At 36.5% G+C, this 18769-nt stretch overlaps 1 protein-coding gene across 1 annotated transcript in view; it reads left to right on the forward strand.

Annotated features, from left to right (window-relative positions):
* The window catches only part of ppip5k1b (diphosphoinositol pentakisphosphate kinase 1b), a 49205-nt gene that overhangs the window by 19309 nt on the left and 11127 nt on the right, over window positions 1-18769 (forward strand). The window contains 13 exon segments of the mRNA XM_048158037.1: window positions 41-166; window positions 4852-4973; window positions 5369-5551; window positions 5639-5780; window positions 5937-6160; window positions 6237-6364; window positions 7500-7614; window positions 7697-7804; window positions 7881-7997; window positions 8142-8279; window positions 10924-11020; window positions 11865-11972; window positions 13229-13291. Coding sequence (XP_048013994.1) covers window positions 41-166; window positions 4852-4973; window positions 5369-5551; window positions 5639-5780; window positions 5937-6160; window positions 6237-6364; window positions 7500-7614; window positions 7697-7804; window positions 7881-7997; window positions 8142-8279; window positions 10924-11020; window positions 11865-11972; window positions 13229-13291 — 1671 coding nt within the window.

The raw sequence follows: 18769 nt of genomic DNA on the forward strand, positions 1-18769 counted from the left end.
ATGTTTCATTGCTGTTGTATAACTTTTGTACCTATGGCAGACGCACTGAAGGAGGGTCCATCCCTACTGCTGGTGCTGAAGTGGGGTGGTGAGCTGACCCCAGCAGGTAGAGTTCAGGCTGAGGAGCTGGGACGAGCCTTCCGCTGCATGTACCCTGGAGGACAAGGTATAACGCTACGCCTGCATCAGCCAGAGAGATTTACTAATAAACAGGATGAAAATACAATAGACCCAAATACTATTTTGAAAATGAAGTCACACTTAACAGTAAGAAAACCACTTGGTTTGATATATCTAATACAGTGACATTCAGACATAAGTGTGACTTAAAGGTGCTAAAGAGGATGTTTTGTTTTATACATTTTTGCAATATTACTTGAAACTGTCTTTACTAACTGATAAAAGACTATTTATTAGGTGCACTGAAAGGAATAATATTAATATACATCATCTGTGCACGAGGTAGGGCCTTAAAAACATCAGCCAATCGTTTACGCGATCATCGCGTAAACGATTGGCCCTCTGGCTTGTCAATCACTGCCATGACGTTCCTTGTGAGAGACGTGCACGGCTGCGCGCTCCAGTAACTTTCCACACTACAAGTGTCGCATGCAATGTTTTTGTCAGGAGACAGGAGTAACAACTGCAGATTATGAGTTACCTGCGGTGAGTCCGACATAATGAATCCACTAACACGACACAGCGAATGCCGGTAGTAAACACTTGTGTTCCAATACTTGTGCACGAGTTTTGGGAGGTGTTCCCTCGAAATGAGCTGTGAAGGAGGGGGGTTGTTCTTACTCATGCGCTCGTTTCAAAAAACTCACTAACAGTCTTTGGTTTCTCAGTCGACGAAAAGATCCTCTGTATCACCTTTAAGTGTCTGAACCACTAGAGTTAAACATGATTAACATTTGGTTACAGTGTGGATTGGCGGTATGGTTCTGTTCTAGGCAAGAACTCCATGCCCATCCATGCAGCCTAGCTTGGATAAGAGCAGGGAGCGCAGCGATTAACCCCCTTACAGAACCAACATTAAATGTATTACAGATATCATTAACATTCTTAATGACTATAAATTAATGCAACAGCATACATCAAGATAAATGACAGTCTGATTCGAAGAGGAATATCAGAAGGCCATTTTAGCTTTATATATATATATATATATATATATATATATATATATATATATATATATATATATATATATATACTTTTGATATAACTATTATATTACATATAACTACTATTTAAGGGTTAGTACACCCAAAAATGAAAATTATCCCATGATTTACTCACCCTCAAGCCATCCTAGGTGTATATGACTATCTTCTTTCAGACGAGCACAATCAGAGGTATATTTAAAAATACCCTTGCTCCTCCAAGCTATAAAATGGCAGTGAATGGGGGGCGTGATTTTGAAACAAAAAATGCATCCATCCATAATAAAAGTAATCCATACAGTAATCCAGGGGGTTAATAAAGGCCTTCTGAAGCAAAGCAATGCTTTTTTGTAAGAAACATATCCATATTTAAAACTTTATTAACTATAAAACCTAGCTTTTGGCAGATGGCCGTACGTGTCGATTTGCGGCAGAAGAGTAACCTCTGATGCAACGCATGACATAATGAGGAATGCGGAAGCTCAGAGGATAGAGCAAAACAAAACACCGGTCATGAATTAGGAGACTAAATCGATCATTTTTAAAGGGAAATGTCAGAGGATTTCGATATAAGAGAAGAGGAGCTTGAGTTTGTTCCAAGATGCGTCTGAGCTTACGCTACTCCTACATCCTGCGTCATACATCGTGTGAAGGGTTACTCATTTGGCGCAAGTTGACTTGTGCAGTATGTGTACGGTCGTCCACCAGAAGCAAGTCACTTGAATTTATAAAAAGTTTTTTAAATATGGATATTTTTCTTACAAAAATGCATTGCTTCACTTTAGAAGGCATTTATTAACCCCCTGGAGGATGGATGCATTTTTTGGCTTCAAAATATGGCCTCACATTTACTACATTCAGGAGCAAGGATATTTTTAAAAATTTCTGATTGTGTTCATCTGAAATAAGATAGTCATCAGTTGTTTTGGAAGCTCTGTGCTCTCTTTGCATGAGATCATGATACATTGGATACCATGACAAGATATTGTGACAGACTTTGTGCCTGTTTTTAGGTAGTTGGACAGTGATGCAGTTTTGCAAAACTTATTGCTTTGGGCAAGAAACCTGTTTCACCTGTTTGATCAGTGGGCCTGGCATACAAAAGCATGTAAGGGCAGGACTCGGGGAGGAATGAATGCTTTCTTTTACCTCAGATAACACCTTCAACTTAGTGCACCAGCACAAAATATCTCAAGCTGTGGATTCTTTCTTGTGTAGTTCAGTTAATTCCCTCAAACCTCAAATTCCACTATATTTGCCCTCTATGCCTAATTGGATGTAACTCATTAATTGTGAGAATTCACAGACTTACAAAGTCAAACCATTTTTTCTAATTTCACTGAGTCAGCAGTATATTTCACTACTGATTAATGTGCTGTTCTTTACCTTCAATTGATAACTAGACAGCTGCAGGTCCCTTGGCTGTGAGTCCCCAATTGACTGTGGTAAGAAGAGCTTTTGGATTGTGTGTGGTCTTGATATTGGGTCAATGCAAGTCATTTGACGCATTCATCATTTTAATTCCTTGACATCCATCTCATTAAACTAATCCAATCAGAGGGACGGCATAGGAACATTCCATGCTTTGCTTTTGCCACAGATTGTGTGGAAGATTCCATGATATGGACATTGGTTGTACTCAGACATACACAGATAAGACATCATAGTTCTTGAGAGCTTTTTTGCTTAGAAGCAAGTTTAGCCAGTTTGTTTTCAGAGTTAGTTTTGTCAGCACTTTATATTTAGAAATCGAAAAAGATTTAAAAATCTACACATTTTTTCTATATAACTTTCCCCCCATAATTTCTTTAGTGATATCAGTACAACCTTTTCTTAGACTGCTGTGCCATAATTTGAGCAATCTATGACTTAAAGGGTTAGTTCACCCTAGAGATGCACCGATTGCAATTTTCCGATTTCCGATTTCCGATTTTTTGTTAGTGAGATCGGCCGATACCGATTTTTGCCGATTCCGATTTTCTTTCTAAGAACTATAATTGACAATATATACAAACAAAAATCTACTTTTCTTCATTGCAAAGTTTTATTTTCATTAAAAATCAAGTAAAAGTCAGTAATAAAATATAAACAGCTCAAATAAATGCAATAGAATAAAGAGAGCTATGAAACTAAGTTTTTTTTAGGTTAACTGGGTTTCTATTCAGATAAGAAATACTACAGAAATTAAAGTAATCAAATGTAAACTGACACATTCAGTCTTTATTGTAAATATTAATACAGATCAATTCTTACCATTAAAGTTATAAAACGTATTCAGTCAAGAGCAGAAAGTGATTTTCTTTGTCTGTTCTTTGATTAACATGACAGACAGCAGCAGAAATATTGGACTGCTGTCCCTTTAAGAGTTTATGAACGGTGTTCAACGGACCCAATATTGTTACACACGACATGGGTTCACTTTCTTAGCTATTTAACGATTCAAAACTGACTGTGTTTATCTGTATACTCGCCAAGATTGCCTGTGCCGCTGGTTTTGACATAATTTTGTATGTATTTGACAGTTTAAGCGCATTATGCTACTCGTTTTGGTACTTGTGAGTCTGTTTGGCTTCTGTCTCTGTTTGAGACTGAGCGTGGCTTGTTCGCTTCACTTATATAGATCAGTGGTGCGCGCGCTTTCGGTGTGACCGCGAAACCTGCGGGAATGACTAAAATTTATGCGCAATACAAGCACTGCTTAACCGGAGCGAATGAGACGAGAAAGAGGAGGCGCCTGCGCGGATGTGTGTCACTTCACCGTGACAGAGAAGAGAGCGGGAACGCGCAGCTGACGTTATTGCCTATGCCGCTGGCAACAAAACGGATCGGCTCGGAATCGGTAAGAAGTGAGACTGATCGACCGATCCGATCCGATTCTGGCCGATCAATCGGTGCATCTCTAGTTCACCCTCATTATTTACCTTCATGCCGTTCCACACCCATAAGACATTCGTTCATTTTCGAAACACAAATTAAGATATTTTTGATGAAATCCGATGGCTCAGTGAGGCCTCCAATTACAGCAAGATAATTAACACTTTCAAATGCCCAGAAAGGTACTAAAGTTATATTTAAAACAGTTCATGTGACTACAGTGGTTCAACCTTAATGTTATGAAGCGACGAGAATACTTTTTGTGCGGCAAAAAACAAAATAATGACTTAAAAATGACAAAATAATGGCGATTTCAAAACACATTGCTTCATGAAGCTTCGAAGCTTTACGAATCTTTTGTTTCGAATCAGTGGTTCGGAGCGTGTATCAAACTGCCAAGGTCACGTGAACCATTGAAATTTCAAAACACTTATGACATAACGAAGCCTCGTTTACTGAAATCACGTGACTCTGGTGCTCCGAACAGCACTTCTCGCAAATGGACATTCTGGAATCTTAAATCAGTTCTGTTTGCTACTTGAGTGGGAAGCACCTAAACCCATATCGCCAGATGCTTTCAATAGTGTGGATACATTGAAATGCATGAATTGAGATTTTGAATTTTGTGAAGAAATTCTTCAGCCAGTTAATTGTACAGCACTTTATAGTTTTTAAACAGTGGTTCTGTATTGTGTATTTGTGTGTGTGTGTATCTTCAGATCCTTTTCTTTTCCAGGATATGCACATACATCTGGGGTTTTGTTCTTGTGATCATTGTTATTTCAAGGTCTGCTTCTCTGTGCTTTTGCAGGTGACTATGCCGGCTTCCCTGGTTGTGGCCTTCTCCGTTTGCACAGCACTTATCGCCATGACCTCAAAATTTACGCCTCTGATGAAGGTCGTGTGCAGATGACTGCAGCCGCATTCGCAAAGGTTTGTTTGGGTTTTGTCTGCAGGGGTATTTTGGTATTACATAATGCTTTTAGATGGAATTGATATAAACTGCAGTAGATTTACAGTGGGGTTTAAAAGTCTAATGCCACTAGGGAAAATTCTGCTGTTTTTTGCTGCTTTTCTGCTGCTATTTTTGTTTTAATCTTTTTTTTACTTTAATACTGTTTTTTTTTACTGTATTATAATTTTATATTTTGAATATAAATTATGTATTATTAGGTGGATTTTACTTTCTTTTGTTTTTGTTTTAGAATATTCAAATATTCTCATTCTTTCCAGGTTTAAATATAGAGTTGTAATGTCAGACTTTTTGGCCCCTACTGGTCATTTCACATATTAATTTATAATACAATTTTATGTATGTCTGTGTTTAGGGTCTGTTAGCACTGGAAGGAGAGTTGACTCCAATCCTCGTTCAGATGGTGAAGAGTGCCAACATGAACGGACTGCTGGACAGTGACAGCGACTCTCTTACTGACTGTCAGCAGAGAGTCAAAGCTCGATTACATGAGATCATGCAGAAGAACAAAGACTTCAGTGAGGAGGACTACAACAAGGTGAAGAAAGTTGCAGCTGCTTATTTAAAAATGGCTCATTATCTCAGTATAACTAAACTAGCCCTAAATGTGTCCTGTCTCTTTAAGTTGGCTCCAACAAGCAGCCCATCTTTGGTAAACTCCATGAGGGTAATTGTCAATCCAGTCAGGACTTGTGACCAAGTTCACACCCTCATTAAAAGCCTTACTTACCAAATCTGTAAAAGGCTGGAAGACCCCAAATCTGCAGGTTGGAGCTCTTTGTCTTCTTAGGATGCACTTCTAACATTCAAGACTTGTTCATATAAGTGTTACAGTATTGTTATTGCTCAATAACTCTAATTAAAATTTAAATATTAAACATATTATGTATTATTAAACAAATATTATTGTGTGACATTCACAGACCTGCAGCTATACCACAGCGAGACCCTAGAGCTCATGTTGCAGCGCTGGTCCAAACTGGAGCGTGACTTCCGCATGAAGAACGGCCGCTATGACATTAGTAAGATCCCGGACATCTATGACTGTGTGAAATATGACACCCAGCACAACAGTTCTCTGAATCTGGAGGACACGCTGGAGCTTTTCCGTCTGTCCAGAGCACTTGCGGACATCATCATCCCCCAGGTAGAGGATTCGATAAACGTGGCTAACAGTGTTCGTTTTTTCTCTTTCATCGTGTTTACCTAACTCTGTCTTTCAGGAGTATGGAATCACTAAAGCGGAGAAGCTGGACATCGCTAGTGCCTACTGCCTGCCTCTGGTCAAGAAGATTCAGCTGGACCTTCAGAGGACTCATGAGGACGAGGCCGTCAACAAGCTGCATCCACTGTGAGTCTCTGTACTGGGGTACAACGGCAAACTTTTTGACAGTGTGAAGGCTAAATCACATTTTGCGCACTCTACATCCTGTTTAGTGTGTCAAATTACTATTGGTACATTTCACTTTGGTGTATCATTTCCTGTGGATTTTGAAAGTAAGCATCCATGCATGCTTTCTGGGCTAATATTATCCAAAACTCCTCATGCTATGTAAGAGGATTGATTTGCGACAGTTGTCTGATGCAAACAGTGTTCACTTGTACAGTTTTTTGTTTGTTTCAGTCATAGTTAATGTTTTGATGTTCGTCATGCCATATTTGTTAAATGTTTTTGTTTATTTATTTTCTGTCGATATTGTTGACTAAAATTAGGACTGCACGATAAATTGCAATTAACATGAAATTGAGCTTAAACCGTTTGGCTTAGTGCGATTATAAAATCGCAAAGGCTGCGATCTATTTATTTAATTTTTTATATGCAGCTTGTCAATGAAGCACAGCTCTGTGATCAGTAGTAAATGCTGCTCCTTCTGAAAGCACTGAGAGTTTGAGTCGCTTATAACATGCATTTGAAAAAGCAACGTGTCAAATATCTTTCCAAACATGAGAAGTATTTATGAACCTCTTGTCCAACAAAAGACAACATTTAATAACATGTTTTTACTCCAAACTCACTTCATAACCTCAGTTTGCATTAGCACTGCATTATAAATATACTTTATTATCATGAAAATACTCGAGAAGGCTTGAAGAACTCAGATAAACCATATATTGCGTTATTAGTCATGTTTAAGCAATCAAAGCATTTCAATCTTCTGTTTATTCAGTTACAGCGATAGTATGATGCCCATAGGGTACTTCTGCAGGGCATATTTGGAGTTTCTACTTGAAAGCGCCTTCTGGTTTTCAGATGGAGCAGTTTTATACAGTTAGTGTTGACGTTTGACATTGCTAGTCCTAATATTGACATATTGACGTACTGTCATACTACATATTTAAAAGTCCCACTTTACCATTACAAGTGCATTATCAGTTACTGTACATTGTACAACTTCACATTGTTGTAGAAGCTCTGAAGACTCAGCCGTGACCTACAGAACCTGTGAGTGATCAGATTGTGTATTTCATCCCTCCTGGTGGTTCAGGTACTCGCGGGGAGTGATGTCTCCGGGTCGGCACGTTCGGACCCGGCTCTATTTCACCAGCGAGAGCCACGTACACTCCCTGCTTAGCATCTTCCGCTATGGAGGCTTGTTAGACGTGAGTGAGCAATCATCAGACATGCACATTACGCCCGGCATCATGTTTTTACTACTGTTTTATCTCATCTGTGTCTGTTTAGGAACAAAAAGATGAACAGTGGAAGCAGGCTATGGACTACCTCAGTGCCGTGACCGAACTCAACTATATGACACAGATTGTTATTATGCTGTATGAGGACAATAACAAGGTATGAGATGTGCCCACTTCAGCCCTTTGTGCCCAATTTCTGTTCTTATTTCATTTGCTGCCATTTGTATCTGTAGGACCCTTCCTCAGAGGAACGTTTTCACGTGGAGTTGCACTTTAGCCCAGGGGTGAAGGGGTGCAAGGATGAGGATAATGCACCAATGGGTTTCGGCTTCCGGCCCGCCTCCTCAGAGGTCTGTGTGTTTTGCTCGGCTTAAGGATTATGTGTATTTATTTTGGACTACATTACTCTGCTAAACCTTTGGATTTTATATACAACTTTCTAAGAAATAATACATGCTGGACTCCTTCCAACACTCCCATTTCATATGTAATAGAATCATGAGAAGCAAACAAACCCTGGCAGTCTTGAAGACCTTTCCCAAGATGAGCCCGACAGAGCCGCACTGACTGAGCCAATCAACATTCAGAGGAAGTCGCCACTTATACGGAACCGCAAGGCTGGATCTATGGAGGTACGGTGCTGTACCATGAGCTCTGCTACTAAGCTTTACTTTTCTTTATTTGATAAGTAACTGATAACATGATAAAAAAAACTTTGAATAAAATTTGGGTCCATTTTAGGGGGTGGCTTTTTTTTTTTTTTTTAAGGCTTTAAAAGTTAACATGTGAACTTAAGATATTGATTAAACATTTTAGATAATATTTTAATAGTAATGACAGTATAAAATGCAATTATTTAATTTTGGAAACAATTATTTAATTATTTTTAATGATAAAAAAAATTCACACATAACTATTTTTTTTTTTTTTTTTTAAGATATTAATACTTTTTTTTATTTAAAGAATCCTGGAAAATGTATAACTGTTTCCACAAAAAATATATATAGCCAGAGAGAGAGACACATTTCACAAGCCTGGTAGACCTTCTGAATGCATGTAGGCTTCTTTAGAAAGGAAAATTTAAAAGATTAAAAAGAAGTAATGGGGAGAATCAATGAATTATCAATAATTTACTGCCATTGTGAGAATAACGTGTAATCATGTAATCAATAAAAAAGTAACTGTGGTCTGATTATATGGGAGTTCTTGGCATAAAAAGTTAAACCCCCTGGTTAGGGCTGGGCGATATATCGCATGCGATTCTCACGCGCATTTCGTCAGTAAAGCCGGTTCCTGATTATCGCTAAATCGCCATCACCTGCTTTCAAATGGAGCGCCTTTTAATAGACAAAGCCGTAGTTCACGGAGAAGCCACGCAAAATCGCGTTCAGTATCGAAGATGAATCGACTTCGATAATGAACCCGATTTTGCGTGGCTTATCAGTGATCTACGGCTCTGTCTATTAAAAGGCGCTCCATTTTAAAGCAGGTGATGGCGATTTAGAGGTAATCAGGGAACCGGCTTTACTGACGAAATGCGCGTGAGAATCGCATGCGATATATCGCCCAGCCCTACCCCTGGTCTAATTTAAAAATTTATGTCGGTTAGCGTGCCGAAATATGGCGCAAACGCGTTCACGGCGACCCAAGTTTGATTCCCGTCTCGAGGTCCTTTGCCGATCCTGCCCCCCTCTCTCCGCCCAATGCTTTCCGGTCTGCTCTCTACTGTCCTCTCCAAATAAAGGCACATAAAGCCCATAAATATACACTACCGTTCAAAAGTTTGGGATCGGTAAGATTTTTAATGCTTTTAAAAGAAGTTTCGTCTGCTCACCAAGGCTACATTTATTTAATTAAAAATACAGTAAAAACAGTAATATTGTGAAATATTATTACAATTTAAAATAACTGTTTTCTATTTGAAAATATTTGAAAATGTAATTTATTCTTGTGTTGGCAAAGCTGAATTTTCAGCATCATTACTCCAGTCTTCAGTGTCACATGATCCTTCAGAAATCATTCTAATATGATGATTTGCTGCTCAAGAAACATTTATTGTGTACAAAATATTTGTGTACAATATTTTTTTTCAGGATTCTTTGATGAATAGAAAGTTCAAAAGAACAGCATTTATTTGAAATCTAATCTTTTGTAACATTATAAATGTCTTTACTGCCACTTTTGATCGATTTAATGCATCCTTGCTGAAAAAAAATATTAATTTCTTTAAATTCTTCTTCAAAAAAATAAAAATAAAAATTCTTACTGACCCCAAACTTTTGAATGGTAGTGTATAATGTTACAAAAGCTTTGTATTTCAGATAAATGCTGTTCTTTTGAACTTTCTATTCATCAAGGAATCCTGAAAAAAAGTATACAACTGTTTTCAACATTGAAAATAATAATAAATGTTTCTTGAGCAGCAAATCATCATATTAGAATGATTTCTGAAGGATCATGTGACACTGAAGACTGGAGAAATGATGCTGAAAATTCAGCTTTTCCAACACAGAAATAAATTACATTTGATATTATATTCCAATAGAAAACAGTTGTTATTTTAAATTGTAATAATATTTCACAATATTACTGTTTTTACTGTATTTTTAATTAAATAAATGCAATCTTGGTGAGCAGACAAAACTTATTTTAAAAAATTATTAAAAATCTTACCGATCCCAAACTTTTGAATGGTAGTGTAAATCTAAAAAAATAAAATTAAATTTAAACTGTAGCTGAATTTTCATAGAAAGATTTTTTATTTATTTATTTATTTTTTAACATTTTTTTTATGTTTGTCCATTATGGCTGAGACAATAAATCGTTGGATCGCGAATTGAGAAATGATTCTGGATCAATTCTGAGATTTTCTGAATGCATCACGATTCTCTCTCGAATCAATTCTGAGCTTAGTTTTTAACAGCAGATGGCACTACATGCTTTAGAAACAGTCTTACTCTGCTCTCTTTCAAAACCTTACACACACCACTTGAACTATAAAATAATCATTCATAAAGTTCGAAAAGGTGGGCTGTTTACATTAATCTCGCGTCATAAAAGCATTCTAAGGTGCAAGTACATTCAGCCGAATGCAAGAGCGCTCTTCTTCCTGAGCATTTGAGTGTGTGGTTAAAAAATAGCCTAGATTACCATCTTCTGTTAAAAACTAATCTGAGAATCGATTCAAGAGAGAATCGCGATGCATTCAGAAAATCTCAGAATCGATTTATTGTCCCAGCCCTGTTGTCCATATGCCTTTGTTTCCTCTCTTTGCAGGCCCTTTCAGAGAGCAACACTTCTTCTCGTGGACTGGCGTATCGTATCTTTCCATCGACTTCTCGTCAGTCACCTGAGATCAAACCCAGCGGGCTAGGTGGGAATTACATTTCATTTGTGTTGTATTCATGTAGCAAATCTCTCTTGTCATCAGTTTAATTAGAGAAACATTTCAACTTCTCTTAAGTGACATGGTGTGGTTGACCGTTAAACACGCTTGTTTCTGTTTATCACCAATGACACCGTTCAAGGACCCTGCCATGCCCACTGCGTCGGAAATGTGTCCATGCTGCCAATAGTTGTCTAAATATGGCTGCTGGCAGGACTCTCTCTGCTATTCTTGTCTAGACTATTTCCATCTCCAAAGAAATTTCACAAGGCAACAATGCACACTGTTTCCCGGGTTTGGTTGCACCTTACTAAAGACTTAAAGCATGATTTGCAGATCACTATTTTATAACTAAGTGCATGTTGCATCTGGCATGTCTTTCATGTAAGCTTGTAAACAAAATGCTGTTTTATCAGTACTGCCCTCTAGTGGCCGAAGAAGAAGTTATGTTCCCAGCAGAAGACCAGGCAGTTTAACTAGGTTTTGTTTGCTAAGGTTATCTGTGCGCCTGGAAATAAGCTTAAAGGATGGTTCAAATTATTTATAGATGATTTATAGTAATATTTATAATATTTAAAAAAAAATGCTAAACTACATTTTATTGACAATAATTTTAAGTTTTTGTTATGATAGTTGTATCACCCTTTTTTTTTGCATTTTAATGCAGAAATACTGTAACTATAGAACAGATCATTTCATTTTTGGGGTGAACTATCGCTTTAACTTCTTTAAATGAGAAGCTGCATGTTCACTTGTGAAAACTAACCACTACTAACCACCTTCCTATCCCGTTCCCACCCGCTCCACCCCACGGCTTCCCTCCCACTCGCAGGCGCTCAGTGTGCGGGCCTCTTCAGTGCCTCCTTCCCCAACCTGAGAGACCTAACACGAGCTCCCCGCAAAAAGCCCTCCTCGCTCAGGAGTCTGTCTTCTCAAGCCGGTATGTCCCAAACACATGCACATACAGGGTTATAATGTACCTCAGCCCCCTGTGACCAGAAGACACGAAGATTCTGATTCTTCTGAATAACTTTAAAATATTTCCATTCACTCTCACCTAATGCAACAAAAACTGTTGATAAGCTTTTCACATTCCTGTAATACCATTTCTTGTACACTGTATCTATCCTAGTGACTGTTTTTCAGCATACTTCACTCACTTTATTTGAAATTTTATTCTAGCCTTTAAAAACATCCCAAATCAAGTCATTACACACAGCGGGAGCTGTTCTTTGACCATTTGCGTCTTGCTGTTTATCAAGGTCTCACTTAGGGAAATTAGGTTTCCACAGTAGCTGAATAATTTTGTTACTAATCGTTTGTCACCTTTGCTAACTCCAAACCGATTATTTGCATGCTGCATGTAAACAAACATTTGCTCAATAATTTGCTAAATTGTATGAAAAAGGGAAACATTTTAGCATCCTTTGACACTTGTGTTTTGATGGATTGCGATGGATAATATCCATGGCAACACAAATGCCAATCCCTAAAGATTAATTAAATAACTCTGGATATTATGATTATTTTCAAAACGTTTATTGAAAATTGCACTCCAATTTCCTGCATACGTTGTAAAGAAATTCATTTTCATTATTTTCATCAGTGTCAAATACATTATTTGAAATCAATTATTTAATAGTATTAGATTTATTATTGAATTATTTATTTATTGAAATTAATATTCACCCCTCACTCCTTGCATACAGTGGAAAAAATGCTTTTTCATATTTTTATATTATTATTATTATATTGTATTATTATTTTATTATTTATTTAAATTTGAAATGTATTATTTTTTTTAATGAATTTTCACCCCTCACTCCTTGGTAGCAGCATTAACATTTTTGTCCACAGGGTGTTGCTGTGTCTCTGAAATTTTCCTCGTCTAAGACATTTGAAATACCACTCAAAATACTGCCATGTCATGCTGCATCCAAAAGGACGATGTAGCACAGGGAATGCTGGATAGTTTGTTGTGACCATCTGTCGTTTTTATATTTTCTCAATCCCCACATTCAAGGGTAACATCTGGCCCCACTGATACTTTTACCTTCTTGTTATAGAAGATTTTATGAGGGACAGAAAAGCTTGATGGTGGGAAGATTACAAAAGCTGGTAGTTTTGTGTAAGACCAAAAGCTCATGAGGAGCCCAGTGAGACGAGTAATGCCAAATGCCTCTTTTATTTCCTCAGAGCTGCTCTCTATGCCGGCAGTAAAGAGATTTTCTGTGTCGTATGCCAGGCATCCGACTAATGGTATGTTTGGAGTCCATGTTTTTTTTTTTTTTTTTTTTTGGGGGGGGGGTTTTTGACACTCTCCTGCATGTCCTCTGCCGTTGCTTCAACATAGCATTCGTAATTTAGCACCGTTTGTGATTTTTGTTTCATTCTTTTCATAAATTAGGGAGGCTTTCCTTCATCTTTTTCCTTTGAATTCACAAGACACACCCATCTTAATTCATTCCTCCTGATTGGCTAGATGCATGGGTTGTGTACTGAATATATCTCTCGATATATTGTTGTTCGTGTGACCACCTTTCATGTTGATCCACTTAATTTAGAAGTGGTTAACCCTTCCACCACCATTACTGCTTTACTGATCACATAACTTATGCATTACTTTAAATGCAAAAATAGGCATCTTAATTGCAAAAAAAAAAAAAAAAAAAATTCTTAAAATTAAAGGACTTATTATGCTTTTTTATATTTTCAACTTTCTTTAGTGAGTAATGTTGCTGTTTGTGTATGAAAAAGATCACTCCAAAGGGAGTTATTCTCTATATCAGTAAGCACTGTTTCGGAACTCCCTTGAAAAATCTCGATTTGTTTTATTCCAGGATCAAACACGTCACAATGTTCCTCATTTAAGTAATTCCCGCCCAAGGCATACGCAAAAAAAGAGGCGAGGCCTGGCTGAGTTGCATTGATAGTGTGTTGAAACTCGCGGTTATAGTAAAGGTCCTTCATGGCAAAAGTCTGATGTGTATTAATCCGTTGTGAAAATTTTTTCAAAACAATACAAAATGGACTCTTCAAGCAATTAATATTAATTGATTTTAAAGGTGTCATTGAATGTTTTTTTTACAAGATGTAATATAAGTCTAAGGTGTCCCCCTGAATGTGTCTGTGAAGTTGCAGCTCAAAATACCCCATAGATTTTTTTTAATTAATTTTTTTAACTGCCTATTTTGGGGCATAATTAGAAATGCGCCGATTCAGGCTGCGGCCCCTTTAATTGCTTGCGCTCTCCGCCCCCTCCCGAGCTCTCGACTCTATCATTGCATAAACAAAGTTCACACAGCTAATATAACCCTCAAAATGGATCTTTACAAAGTGTTCGTCATGCAGCATGTCTAATCGCTTAAGTATAGTATTTATTTGGATGTTTACATTTGATTCTGAATGAGTTTGAGGCTATGCTCCGTGGCTAACGGCTAATGCTACACTGTTGGAGAGATTTATAAAGAATGAAGTTGTGTTTATGAATTATACAGACTGCAAGTGTTTAAAAATGAAAATAGCGACGACTCTCCAGTCTCCGTGAATACAGTAATAAACGATGGTAACTTTAACCACATTTAACAGTACATTAGCAACATGCTAACGAAATATTTAGAAAGACAATTTACAAATATCACTAAAAATATCATGTTATCATGGATCATGTCAGTTATTATTGCTCCATCTGCCATTTTTCGCTGTTGTCCTTGCTTGCTTACCTAGTCTGATTCAGCTGTGCACAGATCCAGACGTTAATACTGGCTGCCCTTGTCTAATGGCTTGATCATGGGCTGGCATATGCAAATATTGGGGGCGTACATATTAATGATCCCGACTGTTACGTAACAGTCGGTGTTATGTTGAGATTCGCCTGTTTTTCGGAGGTCTTTTAAACAAATGAGATTTATATAAGAAGGAGGAAACAATGGTGTTTGAGACTCACTGTATGTCATTTCCATGTACTGAACTCTTGTTATTCAACTATGCCTAGGTAAATTCAATTTTCAATTCGATGGCACCTTTAAATGGTTGTGAAGAGATTTATTCATCTCTTTGTATTCCGCACATTGTTTGTCAAGTGGATCAACTTGTCAGACGGCATTCTGGATTTTGGCGTTCACTTCAAGTCAGTAACCTCTCAAAATGCTTGCTACGGATGCGAAAAACGCAGAAAATTGAAAATGCTTGCTACAGATGCGAAAAATGCAGAAAATTGAACCTGATCTGAATTTTTTATGACGGACAAAAGTTTCGGAGGCAGTGTGTAAATGTGATTGACACAACATGAGGTCGTATTTATTTTTTTAATGTGCAAAAATTTCGGATGAGAATTTCGTACTCAGTGGCCAAGGACCTTTAGAGGCGTGACATTTCCAAAACGCGCTCAAAGAGGTTGACAAATCACAACACACGATCAATCCAGCCGGCCAATCAGAGCACAATGCACTTTTCAGAAGGAGTGGCTTCATAGAGACCAGAACTAAACAGAGCGTTACTGACAGACTGGGAAGAGAGGTGCCGCAACAATATAAAATATGTGGAAAAAATGTGTTTTTGAACATTCAAGCATGAAAACCTATTCTAGTAGACCCCAAAAACAAAATACATGGGCATAATAGGTCCTCTTTTAAATATTAAAACATTCTTAAAAAATGTATTAATTATAAAAATTATAACTGTAAAACAAGACAAAAATATATTTATTGTAGTTTGGATACAGTTCTTTGCATGATGATCATAGTTGCTAATGGGGTGAGGGTTAACATTTTTTTTTTTTTTTTTTTTTTTTCCCACTTGATTCATTATCTTGATTGCAATAAAATTATATGAAAATGATGTTTTTTAACAAACCTGAATGTTGTATGTGGGCATTATATTTGCATGCTCTTATTGATTGTTTCTTATCCTGTACATCTTATCATTAAGAAGCTGGCATTTATGGTGTCAAAGTTTCAGTTAATGTTTACCAAGCATTTGACTTTTGCTTAGTTTTGCCTTTTGAGATACAAAATGTTTAAGATGATCATTATACTCATTCCAAGTTTGCTCATGAAAAAAAGTCTGTTGCTGATGGACTGAACCCTTGTGAAATGAAACAAATGTTTAGCACTAGGCTTTTTTCCATCCATTTCCTCTGTCTTTTTTGAATGTTCATGTCTCTGTAGGGAATCTAGTTCAGTTGGGTTTTGGTGAGGTTGAAGTGTTTTTCTCAACTCAGTACAGCCTAGGGAAGAGTTGAAATGATCAAACACTGCTTATTTCATTTGACAGTTTAACACTGCTTGAGGGAAACTAATTATTTGCTACAAATCTAAAAGTCCAGACAGGCCATCCATGTGTTCCCTATCAACATGTGTCAGTAGTTTTTCCGGTCTTTTAGCATATTTGACAAGATTGAGGAAGATTGTCTATTGACATGCTGTCAGCACAAATGAAAAATCCAGTTTTTCCACTGATACAGTGTTAGTAGTGCATCAGGACTAGGTTTTGCATTTTAATTTATAGTAAAATTGCAGGCTGTAATGGATGATGCAGTTGAACTTGTTGGCCTACTGTTGAGAAAAATCCATTTATTATTAATTTAAAGTGAGAAAAATGTTGGGGTGACGCATTTAAAGGGTTAGTTCACTCAAAAATGAAAATTCTGTCATTTATCACTCACTCATGTCTTTCCAAAACCTTAAAGGGTTAGTTCACCCAAAAATGAAAATTCTGTCATTAATTACTCACCCTCATGCCGTTCCACACCCGTAAGACCTTAATTAATCTTCTGGAACACAAATTAAGATATTTTAGTTGAAATCCGATGGCTCAGTGAGGCCTCCATAGGGAACAATGACACTTCCTCTCTCAAGATCCATAAATGGTACTAAAAACAGATTTAAATCAGTTCATGTGAGTACAGTGGTTCAATATTAATATTATAAAGCGACGAGAATATTTTTGGTGTGCCAAAACAAAACAAAATAACGACTTATTTAGTGATGGCCGATTTCAAAACACTGCTTCATGAAGATTCGGAGCATTATGAATCAGCGTATCGAATCTGCTGTTCGGAGCACCAAAGTCACATGATTTCAGCAGTTTGGCAGTTTGACACGATCCGAATCATGATTTGATACACTGATTCATTTATGCTAAGAAGCTTCCTGAAGCAGTGTTTTGAAATTGGCCATCACTATAAGTCGTTATTTTGTTTTTTTTGGCACACCAAAAATATTCTCGTCGCTTTATAATATTAATATTGAACCACTGTACTCACATGAACTGATTTAAATATGTTTTTAGTACATTAATGGATCTTGAAAGAGGAAATGTCATTGCTCCCTATGGAGGCATCGGATTTCAACTAAAATATCTTAATTTGTGTTCTGAAGATTAGCGAAGGTCTTACGGGTGTAGAACAGCATGAGGGTGAGTAATAGATGACAGAATTTTCATTTTTGGGTGAACTAACCCTTTAAGACATTCGTTCATCTTCAGAACACAAATGAAGATCTTTTTGATGAAATCTGAGAGTTTTCTGTCCCTCCGTTGACAGTCTACACAATTACCACTTTCAAGCCCCAGAAAGGTAGTAAAGACATCATTAAAGTACTCCATGTGACTCCAGTGGTTCAACATAAATTTTAGGAAGCGACACGAGTGTTTTGTTTGCACAAAAAATATAATTTACCACTTTATTTACAAAATATGAATCTCCAATGCAGACCAACTTACTCAAGTCAGTAAAATCATTAAACACAATCGGATGCCGCCTGCTAACCTTACTGAGAAATAAAGCACAATCATCCAGGATTTGAATTTCTGTGACTTCAGTGTGAGATTCTGACCTTTTGACTACCTAAGCATGTTGCACTATTAATGTCAGTCATTTTATTTATTATAATTTTTTGGAATTACTTTCTATATAATTATTAATTATTATAATTTTATTGATGTCAGTCATTTTATTTATTATAAATTTAGTTATTTTGTTGAATTACTATTTGTATAATTATTAATTATTATAATTTGATTTGACATCAGTGGCATTTTGCATTAATGTCAGTTTTATTTATTATTAATTTTGTATTTTTTATTTATTAATTTTGTAATTTATTATTATTTGTTATAAATTGTAATTTGATATCAGTACCATTTTGCTCCAGTTAATTTTGCTTAGTTAATTCATTAATTTTGTAATTTATTAAATTACTATTTATAAAATTATTAGTAATTATTGTAATTTGACATCAGTAGCATTTTACACTTTTAATGCCAGTTTTTATTACAAATTATTGTAACTTTATTTCATTATTATTTATGTAATTATATTTAATTACTTTTAATTGGTAATATAAATTTATTTGGGCTGTTTCTTCAGTCTAAAAACAGATAAGTATACCAGTTATATAATACAGAGGCAAAAGTTTGTATTTTATGCATGCTCTGTGAAATTAGTTGGATGCTTAGTACTTGCATAGAACAGAAGTGCATGGAAAATTGCTTCAGGTCAAGATTATTGCTGCTTGTTACAGCTGACTTTGAAAGAACAATTTGCAGTGTTATGAAACTTAAAGGGTTAATTCATCCAAAAATGAAAACTCTGTCATTAATTTCTTTCATGTCATTCTAAACCCGTAAGACCTTCATTCATCTTCAGAACACAAATTAAGATATTTTTGATGAAATCACATTGCTCAGTGAGGCCTGCATTGACAGCAAGATAATTAACACTATCAATGCCCAGAA

The sequence above is a fragment of the Megalobrama amblycephala genome, linkage group LG15 (genome assembly GCF_018812025.1).
Source record: "Megalobrama amblycephala isolate DHTTF-2021 linkage group LG15, ASM1881202v1, whole genome shotgun sequence".
Lineage (NCBI taxonomy): Eukaryota > Metazoa > Chordata > Actinopteri > Cypriniformes > Xenocyprididae > Megalobrama > Megalobrama amblycephala.